The sequence below is a fragment of the Pseudorca crassidens genome, chromosome 9 (assembly GCF_039906515.1).
Source record: "Pseudorca crassidens isolate mPseCra1 chromosome 9, mPseCra1.hap1, whole genome shotgun sequence".
NCBI classification, from domain to species: Eukaryota; Metazoa; Chordata; class Mammalia; order Artiodactyla; family Delphinidae; genus Pseudorca; species Pseudorca crassidens.
In genome coordinates, this window is record NC_090304.1 from 80,153,119 (window position 1) to 80,166,517 (window position 13,399).

Sequence of the window (13,399 nt, forward strand, 5' to 3'; positions counted from 1 at the left end):
AATCGGTTTTTGGTGTATATTTAGATAGTTGATAATCTAATCCACAGAATAAGATTAAATAATTCCAGGGGAGTATTTAGAATTAAAGCATAATAGGCTGAATTTGGATCCCAGTGAAAATAAAAATATAAGGGATAACACATGCCACAGAGCGGCTGGGCCCGTGAGCCATGACCGCTGAGCCTGCACATCCGGAGCCTATGCTCCACAACGGGAGAGTCCACAGCAGTGAGAGGCTCGCGTACTGCAAAAAAAAAAAAAAAAAAAAAAAAAAAAATATATATATATATATATATATATATGGGATAAATAGAAAACTGAAAAGGAGTAGTGGTTGTGGCTTGATGAGCACGGTAATATAGATTCAAGGAAAAAAGTTCCATTAAGGAGATGCACACAAGTCATGTTGGGATAATGACTACAACGAAGGTTTGGATTTTGCAATTAGGGTAGCATTGTTGTTCCCAAATAAGAGTTTAGTATAGTGGTTTTGGCAAGTAGAAGATAATGTGAGAAATATGATGGAGAAGGAAAGAAGAACATGAGGTAGCTTGGGGTCTAGGGAAGGTTTGCTGAGCGCAGCATATGACAAGGTGGATACTGATGGAACAGTCTCCCAGAGGAATTGGGAGGCGAAACTTCAATAGAATGGTGAACAGATTTTCCTTGTGTGGTAACAGGAACACTGCTGTAGATAAATTTAAGGGAAGTTTGTGGGATTTTTATTTTCTAATTAAAATTTGGTTAATTTTTCTTTTATTTTAGAAGTCAGGGCTCTTGATGATATTAGTAAATCTGTGTTCTTTTTCAAGAATAATTTTGAGATTGTTTTATTTATTTGCCAATTCAAAGTAATTAATCTTTGCCTTTCTGGGGATGTTCTAATTTGGACTAATTAAGTTAAAAACAGTTTAGTGTGAAATATATCTACTGATGCTCCCATTATGATTAACACACATAAAACAAAAATATCTTTCATTTCTACAGATAATTTCTATGTTACATGGGGAGCTCAACATAATTCAGGAATAAGGTCAGCCCCAGGACAACCTTTGCCTCCACATGGAAAACCACTTGGAAAACTAAATTCTGCAGATCTTAAGGATGTTATTAAAAAGGTATAATATGAATAATGAATTTGAATTGGGATTTGGTTATGATTAAAGCCATTTTCAAAATATTTATTGTAAGTTTTTTGAGGGCATGAAGTGAAAGATCTTAGAATAGGCAAAAGCGGTTCGTATCTTTTGGAATTTAGCCCAATGTGGCAGATCTAAGTAGGTGCACATGCACTTACACAGATTAGTGTAAAATTGCTAGGATACATGCTGGAAAAAGGTATCTGAGGTTGGAACTATTAAAAAGGCTTAATATTAATTGGGAAATATAACTGCTAATATTATATTAACAGTTAATATGATATTAACTTCTCATTCTAGAGCAGTGGTCTCAAACTTTAGTGAGCATTAGAAACACTTTGAGAACCAGAAAATATTGATGGCTGGGTCCCATCCAGAGAAATCTGAATTCAATAGGTACTAATCTGAATCTGAAAACAATCAGAAGAGAATCCAAATTTCTGAGACACTTCCAAATGATGTTGATGCTGCTGGTTCACTGAAACTTTTAGTAGCACTGTCCTATGGAGTTTTGTTTGTTTGTTTTGTTTTTGAGATTAATTATAATAAAAAGAAACAGTATTATATATGATTACTTTAAAAATTAATATTTATAGTGGAAGTTAGTATGGATTTTATATCAAGAAAAGTCTTTCATGGTCTAGTAAATTTATTTGTTTGCCTGGAATGGATATTGAAAAGTTTGGGAATGTGCAAAAGTTGTTAAGTATGTGAAAGCTGTCCTTTCTCTCTTTCTTCACTCTATCACATAGCTCCTGGCAGGGCATGCTACCTCTTTGTGGGCTTTTGGTTCATTGCTGAGCTGTGTGTAAGAACAAGAGTTCACAAAATATCTTTAGGCAGTACGTTTTGAGAGTTTGGGGATTGTTTTATAGTCTGTGCACACTGATTTGATGTGTAACAAGTGGTAAAAATTTGAGAGCTTTTGAAGTCTTTATAATTAACCTGCTATCTTACACTGCTTTTTACTAGTTATATTAATGGTGTTCAAAAGTAACTGACTGTTGTGGACGCGTGAACTTGTTTGACATCATGTAAATTTTTCCTTACAAAGTGCCATAAAGCTGGATTACTGGATAGATAAAAGAGTGTGAAACAACATGAATACACTTAACCCCTTTTCTTGAGTGCACCAAAAATATAATCTCTTAATCTAGATAACTAACATTTTATTATGTAATTTGGACTTATATTAATTATATAATACGCTTTGTGATCTTTGAAGGGTCTTATTCATTATGGACGAGATAACCAGAATTTAGATATTTTACTTTTCCAAGAAGTCCTGGAATATGTGTCTAGGATAGACAGAGTGCTGAGTTTTCCTGGAGGTTCACTTCTGTTAGCCGGATGCAGTGGTGTAGGTCGTCGGACCATCACTTCTTTAGTCAGTCATATGCATGGAGCAGTGCTGTTTTCACCAAAGATTTCCAGGGGATATGAACTGAAGCAGTTCAAAAATGATCTCAAACATGTGAGTGACTCACAGTCTTTTGTTTTATTTGGTTTTAAATCACAGTTAGTTATTCAAAAAGCCTTTAAATCTCTGATATGCAACATAGTCTTTATTTTAATTTTGATGATTGTTTTCTCCATAATTGTTACAAAATTATGTTTTTAGCTCTCAGCACCCCAGGTTATGGGATGTTATATGGATAGGTAAGATAAACAAAAAGATGGCATTTAGGACATATGTAGGTGTATTTAAAAATTATCCTCTAGATTTTAATGTCCTAGATGTAAAATAATTAAATTTCCTCCCAGTAGTATTTGTTTATGAACTGGATTTACTTTCCAAACTATATGGCTAAATTTTGATTATTCAGTGGATTTACTTTCTAGACTATATGGCTAAATTTTGATTACTCAAATATCAATCAATAAAAACAACTTAGTTTACATACAGAATGAAAGTTTTTACCTGTGCCAAAAATATTTAATGTGTACCAAAATGTGTTTTCTTATTGTGCAGGTGCTACATCTTGCAGGTATTGAAGCACAACAAGTAGTTTTACTTCTTGAGGATTATCAGTTTGTACATCCTACATTTTTGGAGATGATCAATAGCCTTTTGTCTTCAGGCAAGTAAATGGGTTCTATTTAAAGAAAATAAAAGTAATGTAAAAATTATTCAAGGAAAGTGATCTTATATAAAATTACGTTTCAGAGAACACTTGGCATAGCTTTTATTAAGGTGACATGGGATTAAACATTAAACATGCTCAGAGCAGGAGAACTGAGAAACCCTGTTTTTATAAAACCAAGATTGTGGAATTATATAAAAATGATGATTAAATATTGAATATTGATGAATATACTGAAAAATTGGCCCTCTTAACACACTTTTGGTGGGACTATTATAAGTTATAACCTTTTAGGAAAGTTATCAACCAGTACTTATTTAAAAAATGTGTTATACTGGGCTTCCCTGGTGGCGCAGTGGTTAAGAATCCGCCTGCTCGGCGTCCCTGGTGGCGCAGTGGTTGAGAGACCGCCTGCAGGGGACGCGGGTTTGTGCCCCGGTCCGGGAGGATCCCACATGCCGTGGAGCGGCTGGGTCCGTGAACCATGGCCACTGAGCCTGCACGTCCGGGGCCTGTGTTCCGCAACGGGAGAGGCCACAACAGTGAGAGGCCCGTGTACCGCAAGAAAAAAAAAAAAGAATCCGCCTGCTAATTCAGGGGACACGGGTTCAAGCCCTGGTCTGGGAAGATCCCACATGCCGTGGATCACCTAAGCCCGTGCGTCCCAACTACTGAGCCTGCTCTCTAGAGCCCTTGAGCCACAACTACTGAAGCCTGCGCGCCTAGAACCTGTGCTTCACAACAAGAAAAGCCACCGCAGAATAGCCCCTGCTCCCCACAACTAAAGGAAGCCTGCCGCGCAGCAACAAAGACCCAATACAGCTAAAAATAAAGAAATAAATAAATTTTAAAAGAACTAGTATGTAAGGAAATATGTAGTATAATTTGTAATAAAAATTTGATAGAACCTCACTGTCCATCATTAATGGAAAAATTGAATAATTATAATATGGCCTTAAATGTGGTTATATAATAGCAGATATATTTCAGATATATGAGGTCTCATATTTCTCGAATTGTGTTGTACTCTTTTTGTCTCTGGAGCCACCTGACCTTTTTGGTGATTTCCTGAGGAGAATACCTGCAATTTCCTGCAGTTCTTCCTTTTCTGAAGACTTTATGAAGTTTATTATAATCTCCTTATAATGCATAACCACTGTTAGTAGAGTTGGTATGAGGTAGCTTCGTTTTAAACTTGGACTAAGTATTTTGGTACTTAAGTACAAAGTAAACCTTGTTAAAAACTAGTTTCAACTATATGAATTGTTCCATTCTAGGGACCCGAGGACAAAATTTGCATGATGCTCATGTTCCACTCAGGTTTTAATAAATACTTGTTTTGTATCCTGCTAGGTAGACTCTGGGATAAAATAGTTTTTTTGTTTTTTCAGAATTTAACAGCTTTGGTTGAAGGAAACATTTATAAAGTGAGGTATCTACACTTTAGTGCCCAAATGAGAAAGAATCTAGTTACACAAGTGGTAGGTCAATTTCTGTCAAAGTGAAGGGAAATGGTATAGTGAAAGTGGTATGTCTTGAGCAAGCTTGAAGTGTTTGCGGCCCTTTTTATAAATAATCTCTTCTGATTTTTAAGGTGCACATTCCTGCATATTGCTTAAATTGTCACTAGATGGAGACCTTGTTCATTTTGGCTGAGATAAACTTGTAGGCCAGATATATACAGGGTTTTTGTATTTTTGTTTTGGTTTTAATTTCTGAAAGCAAACATCCAGATAAGCATTAACCCAGTAATTATTTTTATTGTAAGATAAATTGGTCTTTTTATCAAGATATAATAGCAAAAATCATAAATAAAGCTAAATTTTGGTAAGGTTAAATTTTGACAACGTTTTTGGCAAAAAAAGTATTTGAAAAATACTTTCAGAGAAAGTACTCAATAGGCCTTTTTGTCTCTTTTTTGTATTTCAAATTCTTATTCCCTATAGAATATGTAAATAGAGCTAGCTTTCTTTACCAAATTTAAGAAATCAAGGGTATCTTGATATGGCTGAAGTTTAGAGGAAGACATAGAGCACATTTATGTGTGTATGCATTTGAATATGTACATCCTTGGTGGTTGGGGAGCAGTCTGGTACCTCTGAGATTAACCTAAAGAAAAGTAGGGATTCAAACTATGTTGGGCTCTACATGAATGCAGCAAAAGAATTTTCATTTAATCTTACAGTTTCTTGTGAATTACAAATATGTTGGTTTAACAAATATTTATTAAATAACTGGATTTATGGTGGTGAACAAGACAAGCTTCAAGCCCTCTATCAAATTCTTATAGTCTTAATCACCTTTGATTTGACTTTCATCATTCTGTTGTATAGTAGCAGGCCATGACTAGTTCTCCTGATTTCTAGTACAAGTTCATTCATTCATTTGATAATTCGTTTGTTCATTTATTTAACAAATATTTATGTTTTAGATACTTGCTAAGAATGCCCTAAGGTTAATATTGATCATGATCAAATATTCGCCCTCCGGGAATTCAGAATCTAATTGGGCAGGAAAGGGAAGTAATTCATTCATTATTAAATGATGTGGTAAATGCTAAACAGTGATGTTTGGATACTATACACAAGAGAAAAGAATGCTTTACCTAGCATGTGGGTATTCAGGAAAGTCTCATGGATATAGCAGTTGACAAAGTAGTGTCTTGAGGGATAAACAATAATATTAGGGGAAGATAAGGGGCAGAGGAAGACTGTGGGTATAATATTCCAGGAAGAGGGAGTATTTCATTAAATTTTTGGAACACAAAGAAGTTCATTGAGGCTAGAATACAAGGTCTTGTGGGGTTGGGGTAGAGAAGGACTTGGAAAAGCAGATAGATGGCTAGATTATGACCTGTCTTTAATGGTTTGCTTAATCAACTGAAGGCTATAGATGTAGATTTGTGAATAATATAGAGGGTGATAGGGTTTGTTTATTTTTGAAAACAAAGCTTGAATAACATCAGATTATTTGATTACAAAAATAGAAGAAGCATTGTGTGTGTAAAATGTGTTTTGAATTAGTGTAATGCAGGTAAAACTCAAAAGAAATGTAATGTTCTGTAGGTGAAGTTCCTGGACTCTACACTCTTGAAGAATTAGAGCCCTTGCTGTTGCCTCTTAAAGATCAGGCTTCACAGGATGGTTTTTTTGGACCAGTCTTCAATTACTTCACATATAGTAAGTGCCATAGAATTCGTTAATCAATTTAAACTATGTTTCATATGAAATAAATACCATTTAATTTGCATTATTTTCTCATTAGCAAATAAGTAGCATAAAGGCTAACCTATAATAAAAACAAGTTAGCAAAATTTTAGTGAAAGGGAAGGGTGAAAGTATGGTAATGTTCTTTGGAATATTTACTTTGTTGCCTTTGTTTCCATGTGGTGAAATTTGTGCTTTAGTACCTCCTATGTTAGAGAATTATTGAACTATTTAGATTGTGCCAGACTCTGTAGTGTTATTTTTTTGGAACTAAAGAAAGTTTGATTACTGCAGAAGTAGTTTCATGTGCACTGTAGATATCTAAAATTGATAAACAAAAAATAAGGCAATGATGGCAGCACCCAGACGTGACTATTACATTGATCTTTATTTTTCTAAAAGCACATTTATTATTGATGAAATAGAGACAGTTGTTAAAGAGCTACCTTCCCTTCTGTCCACTTCAAGTTTACAGGGAAATTCTACTACACCTTTAAGAAACCGATCATCTCAATGCTATTTTAAACTGTTTCAGAACATAGAAAATAAAGGAAAGTGTCCAACATAGAAAATAAAGGAAAGTGTCCAAAATCCTTTTTACAAAGGGAAAATGATATTGTCATTGAAAGAAGGAAAAGGTATTTCTCCTAAAAGAAAACCAGAGATCAGTTTTGCTTGTGAATAATGAAACAAAAATCCTTGAAAGAAAAATTACAAAATAGAATCCAGTGTCATGTTTGAAAAGTAACAGCAGTATCATACCTTTCTAGATCTTTTATCCTAGCATACACATACACACACACACACACACACACACACACACACGTATTTTTTAACCAAAATAAAAATTATACTGTAATACTGTTTCATAGCTTGTTCTTTTTATAAACAGCTCCTACCATCCCATTTCAAAACATTTTAATTTCATAAAACCAGACCATATATAGGTTTCTTCAATTATTATTATTGTAATATTCCAAGAGTATAATTTTCTTATTTTTTAGGAATTCAACAAAACTTGCATATTGTCTTGATAATGGATTCTGCAAATTTAAACTTCATAATAAACTGTGAGAGTAATCCTGCTTTGCATAAGAAATGCCAGGTGTTGTGGATGGAGGGTTGGTCACATAGCAGTATGAAGAAAGTAAGTTTAATGTTTAAATATGGAAGTAAAAAGTAAGCACATTTTTTTTAAAGTTATTGATTGTCACAACTTCCCTTTGGTGTTTATTATAATATTACCTTAATTGTGGCACTGAAAATCTCTCATAAGTTTGAAAATAACTCTTTTCTTCATACTCTTGTATTTGATAGTTTAGTTGAGTATAGAATTTTAGGTGGAAGATTATGTTCTTAATTAAGGACCACAGAGATATTATTGTACCTTAAAAATTTTATGCATTTCATTATTTAGCCTATTATAGGCTAGCTTATGATAAAAATATCACAGCAATAATATTAGCTGTTGTTTAAATTAAAATTTAGATGCTTTTTAAAAAATCTGTTATTGCTATGATATGTGTTCAGAGGGGGATGAGTTTAAATTGTGAACTCATAGCACCGTCTCAGCTGGAAGCCTTTTATATTGCTTCATTTGAATTAATAATAATTTTCAATATTGTTTTTTTGAATGATACTCATATTCCCAATCATTCATTTCTTTATTTTTGTATAGTAGAAGTGCAGACTAATGCCTGTCATGATTCAGAGGAAGGAGTGTAATTTGAGATAATAGACAAGGTTTTAGAGTTGAGATGATATTTTAGTTAGATTTCAGTAAGTAGGTAAAGGAGAGGAAAGTTATTCTAGTCTGTGGAGGCCAATGAACAAGAGGTATTCATTAAGAATTAGTAATTATTGGGTGCCTAATACATGCCACTATTCCATATATTGGGGATATAGCAGAGAAAAAGACAAAAGTCCCTGCCCTCATGGAATTTACACTCTTTTGGGGGATATTTGGGGGGAAAGCTTTCTAGGTGAAGAACCTGAGATGAGAGCATGCCTGGTGATTCTGAGGATCAGCAAGAAGCCAGTTCATTTGTAACAGAGCGATAAAGGGGAGAGTAGTTGCAAATGAGGTCAGTGAAGTAAGAGAAAGGTTAGGGTGGGGCTTTGGACGCTATTATAAGGATTTTGGCTTTCCTGGAAACAAGTAAGGGATCCCTTGGAGGCTTTTGAGCAAAACTATTCTAATGTTTTAATGGTAATACTCTGGCTTCTGAGCTGAAAATAGACCATAGAAGACAAGGAGGAAGCAGTCATAAAGCTATTGAGTAATTCGGCAAGAGACGAGGATGGCTTGCTCTCAGGATGTAGTGGTAGAGGTGGTGAGAAGTGGTAGATACTGGGTATGTTTTGCAGTAGAAACGATAAGATTTGTTGACAAATTGTAATAAGGTGTAAGGGAAAGTGAGGAGTTAAGGATACCTCCAAGTCTGTTGGCTTGAGCACCTGGAAGGATGGAATACCTGTCAGTTGAGGGGAGACTTTGAGAAGAACATTTTGGGAGGAGAATATGAGGTTTTCAGTTTTAGATATGTGAAATATGAGGTGTTAGACATCTGAGCTGGAAGATTGAGAAGACATTTGGATATATGAGAACGGGGAAAAGGTCAGGCATACAGGTAAAATTGTGGGAATTATCAGAGTATAGCTGGCATTTAAAACTGTGAGAAAAAAATATCACGAAGGAAGTGAATGTTGGCAAAGAGAGGAGAGATGCAAAGGCCGAACTCTGGGGCACTTCAACATTAAGAGGTTGAGATGAAGACCAGGAACCAGCAAAGGATACTGAGAAGGAACTGCTTGGGAAATAGGAAAGCAGGAGAGCGTGTAGACAAGTGAAGCCTAGAAGCCAAGTGAAGACAGCATTTCAAAGGAGTGAGGAAGGATGAATGGTGACACATGAAGGTAGACAAGGCCTGGGAACTGATCGTTGCATTTAACAGCATGGCGTTCATTAGTGACTTTGATAAAGCAGTTTCAGTTAGTAGTGGAGAAAAAACATATTGACGTGTTTCAGAAAGAATGAGAAGAGTGGAGAGTGAATATGGTCGCCTCTTTTGAGGAATTTTGTTATGAAGTAGAAGATAAAAATGGGTCAGTAACTGGAGGAAGTGGGGGTTAAAATGCTTTCTTTCTTTTTTAAAAAAATTTTAAGTTGAGACAAACTGTAGCATTTTCATACACTGTTGAGAATGCAAAAAAGATGCAAAACATGTATGTTACATGAAAGACGGGAAAATTGCTAGAGCAACATCCTTGGGTAGTAGACAGCATATGGGTCTATTGCACAAATGAAACAATTAAGGATAGGCCTTTGCTTGTAGAATGGAAGCATTATCCTTAATAACAGGAAGGGAAGCAGAGTACAGGGACACAGTTCCAAGTAGGTGGGCAAGTGTGGTATGGGAAGTTTTGGACACTTCTGGATGTTTCTGTTTTCCCAATGAAATAGGAGGTAAGATTATCAATTGAGAGAAAAGTTGAGGGAACAGATTTTGGAGTCTTGAAGAGATATTAGAGGATATGCAAAATAGTAGTTTGGAAGAGGGAAAGAGTGAAAGGTTTAGGAGAATGGAGTATAATAGCTAGGTAGCATTAAGGGTTCACGTGAGGTTAGTGATTATAAAGTTCAGTGAGGCCAATCAGCATAGTTGTGTGTTTTTTCTCCAGTTACATGTGCACTCATAGGTGCAGACCTTCAATAGGTGGTGACTTGCATTTAACCAGGATTGGGGCTTTGCTTTGCTACTCGAGTATGACAAAGCAAGTGAAGGCCAAGGGAGCTGAGAAATTATGGTAGGAAGATGGTGAATGACAGTATAAAGATTGTTAAATTAATAGATTGTAGGTCTTGGTGGAGTCTGAGGATGATTGACATTGCAAATGGAATGAGCTGGGAAGACAGGAGTGTAGTGGTAGAAGAGTGGGATATTTGAAAGTGAGATTATGAAATGATTGCAGTTGCTGTTAGTGACAAGGTATCAGGGTGTGACCCTTTGAAGTGGGGGTGAGTGGCCGGGAAAAAGATGATAGAAAACAGAAGGAGAAGAATTCAAGGAATCGAGAGGTCAGGGTATTAATAGGAATTAATAGGGTTAATATACTTATTCAATTCTTTTTAGAAAGTGCCATTTTTATCCCCAAGGAGGGAGAGTGGAGGCAAAGGGGAATGTGGGTAAATCCAGGCAGGAAAACTTTGCTAATGTAGAATATCGTTTAGGGATAGAATGTTTCCTACCCCTCCCAACTTTATTGAGGTATAACTGACACATAAAATTGTATATATTTAAGGTATACAACATGTTGTTTTGTATATTTTTATGTTGTGAAATGATTACCACAATCCCGCTAACTAATATAAGGGATAAAATTTTCAAGAAAGTAAGTTTCCAAAGAAACAAATTTCCATTGATTTAAAAGTGTATATTTAAAATATTCTCACAGTTGCTTAAGTGTTTTTTCAGAAATCAGTGAAGGTATTTGAAAAAATAAATGTTCTTTGGCTCAAGAACCATGGCACTTTCAAACTTTCCATTAGTTAAGGAATCTTTTGGCTTAATGGTTTATTCAGTCTGAGAAATTCAGAAAATGATTTTTTGACCTAATTACCTAGATTACTTGTACTTCCTCTTGTTAGGAATATTAACTGTATCAGATGAAAGAAGTTGAAGGTTTTGGCTTAATTTTAAAATTTCAGAGTTCTACTTATTTTCTTTTTCCCAGAAATAGAGTTAAAAATTTTTTTTGTATATTTTGAAATAGTATTCTTATAAGATTATAATATTTTCTTTAATAATGATGATATCTGTTCATGAAACTTTATTTTCTTATTTGTGATAGTGGCAAAAACCTAGCTATAGACAATAGTTTTTAGAATTATCAATTATGTTGATGGCAGTTATGTTAATTATCAATTATGAAATTATTTTTGTTTAGTTTTAGTTATTTCTTATTTAAGAAAGCTAAGCTTCCTTCCTATTCCTTTATGCCATGAAGGCATTTTATTAGTTTGATGCCAAATAAAACATTTATTTTATTATTTTACTATTTTAAATGGCATCTGTGATTATTTTCTAATTCAATCAAAAATGTGATTTTCTTCATTTCAAAAACTCTAATCATTTTTCAAGCGAGATGTTGAAGCTTTTCTATGTGCTATTAATTTGCAATACATTAATGGTTGATATGTGACAAAATCTTGACTAGGAAATAATGTCCTAGTCAAGGACTAGGACTAATAATGTCCTAGTCAATAAGAATCCTAGAAGAAAAGTCCAATTGAGACTGTTTCTTTTTTTCTTTTTTTGGGGTGTGTGTGTGTTAAAGGTTTTTTAACCTCTGATATTGGATTTACTTAAACTTTTTTCCTACTGAATTGAGGTTTAAAGAAATGCTCTTCCTATTTTAGATACCTGAAATGTTATTCAGTGAAACAGATGGTGAAGAAAAATATAGCGACAAAAAAAGAAAAGAAGAAAAGAAAAAAAACTCAGGTAGTATTTTGATGAAATTGACTTTATCTGATTTTTATTGATGAAATAATTCCTGATTTCTAATGTTATAGATCCATTAAAGATTCATGATGATTATGAACTGGAATAATGCTAAACTAACTAAGTTAGGTTTTTTGATGCAAACTAAACTTTTAAGTCCTCTTTTTTTAAAACTAATGTTTATGTCATTTCATATAGGACCTAACAGCATATCTGTTGTTTAAAATTAAGACATTAGAAATGTACATTTTTGACCCAAATGATCTAAAGGACTTACTTATATAGGGTTTTGGGCTAATAGCCTAAACTTTTCATATTAGCTTATCACTTAGGTATGTCAAAGCACTCAATTCATATGCAAAACTGTGTTATGATTCTTTGAGTAGGACATAATATTTTCTTAACTATAATGTTCTCTTTATTTTCTCCATTTCCACATTAACTTTGACTGTGGTCTTTTTCTTTTATACCATAGCATATTTATTCATTTATTTAATCTAACCATCTAATTATTAAATATTTATTGAACTTGTTTTATATTAGGTACTGGACTGGATACTGGAGATGACTTAGGATAATCTGGTGGTAGCAAGAAATATGTTATATATAAACATAAAATTTTGGTATAGCAGGATAAGTGATGGTAGAAGTTTATATGAAGTACATTGGAAAGTAAGGCCTCTACCTAGCAGATACTAAAGGAAATGCACTTTGCCCAGACGGGCAGTTTGGGGAAGGTCATTCTGGTTAGAGTGACTAGCATGGAAAAGGCTTGAAGAAATAAAATAGGCATTTTTATGGAACTATAAATACCCTGAAGGGCTAAGACATAGGATATAATAAATAGTAGAGTACTAGATGAAGAGAAAAAGGTAGGCAGGGTTGGGTAAGGAAGAGCCTTCCATGTCATGCTAAAGAAGGAATTTGGATTCTGACTTGTGGGTGATTTGGAATAATTGAGAGATTTTTGGTAGAGATGTAACCAGAGGCTTGTTTTAGAAATATAAGTCTCTGCGTGTACCCCTTTCTTCAGTTATGAAAAATAGATTGGTGTACAGAGAAACCAGAGGTACTGTAGACCAGTATAGAAGGCTATTGCCTTCTAATCTAAGAGGAAGGAATGGACTTGGGGAGATATTAGGAGGTAATCTAAAGAGGACTTGGTTATGTAATGGCTGTTGAATGCAAGGAAGAAGAAGGATGCAAGAATATTTCTCAGGGTTCTGCTTGGAAAATTCATTAGAAGTTGATTTTATTCACTGAGGTAGGGAATACAGAGGGAAATAGGTTGAGACCACGAGAGGGAGACGGTATGTTTGGTCTTGTATATATTGGATCTAATGAGAACTTGTTCTTAATTTTTTGGCTTTTGAAGTCCTGTTTCTCCCTGTGTACATAAGAGTGGATAGGTGTTACTTGGTTTGGTATCGCTTTTCCATTCAAGTAGCTTTTAGTGAGCTTACTTT

At 34.4% G+C, this 13,399-nt stretch overlaps 1 protein-coding gene across 8 annotated transcripts in view; it reads left to right on the plus strand.

Moving 5' to 3' along the window:
- The window catches only part of DYNC2H1 (dynein cytoplasmic 2 heavy chain 1), a 379,694-nt gene that overhangs the window by 102,749 nt on the left and 263,546 nt on the right, over positions 1 to 13,399 (plus strand). For all 8 annotated transcript variants that reach the window (XR_010946253.1, XM_067750851.1, XM_067750854.1 and 5 more), the window contains exons 48-53: positions 988 to 1,118; positions 2,365 to 2,613; positions 3,112 to 3,220; positions 6,289 to 6,402; positions 7,434 to 7,576; positions 11,849 to 11,933. Coding sequence is in view for 7 of the 8 variants with exons in the window: in XM_067750851.1 (XP_067606952.1) it covers positions 988 to 1,118; positions 2,365 to 2,613; positions 3,112 to 3,220; positions 6,289 to 6,402; positions 7,434 to 7,576; positions 11,849 to 11,933 (831 nt within the window). In the remaining variant the exon portion in view is untranslated. The remainder of the gene's footprint in view (positions 1 to 987; positions 1,119 to 2,364; positions 2,614 to 3,111; positions 3,221 to 6,288; positions 6,403 to 7,433; positions 7,577 to 11,848; positions 11,934 to 13,399) is intronic.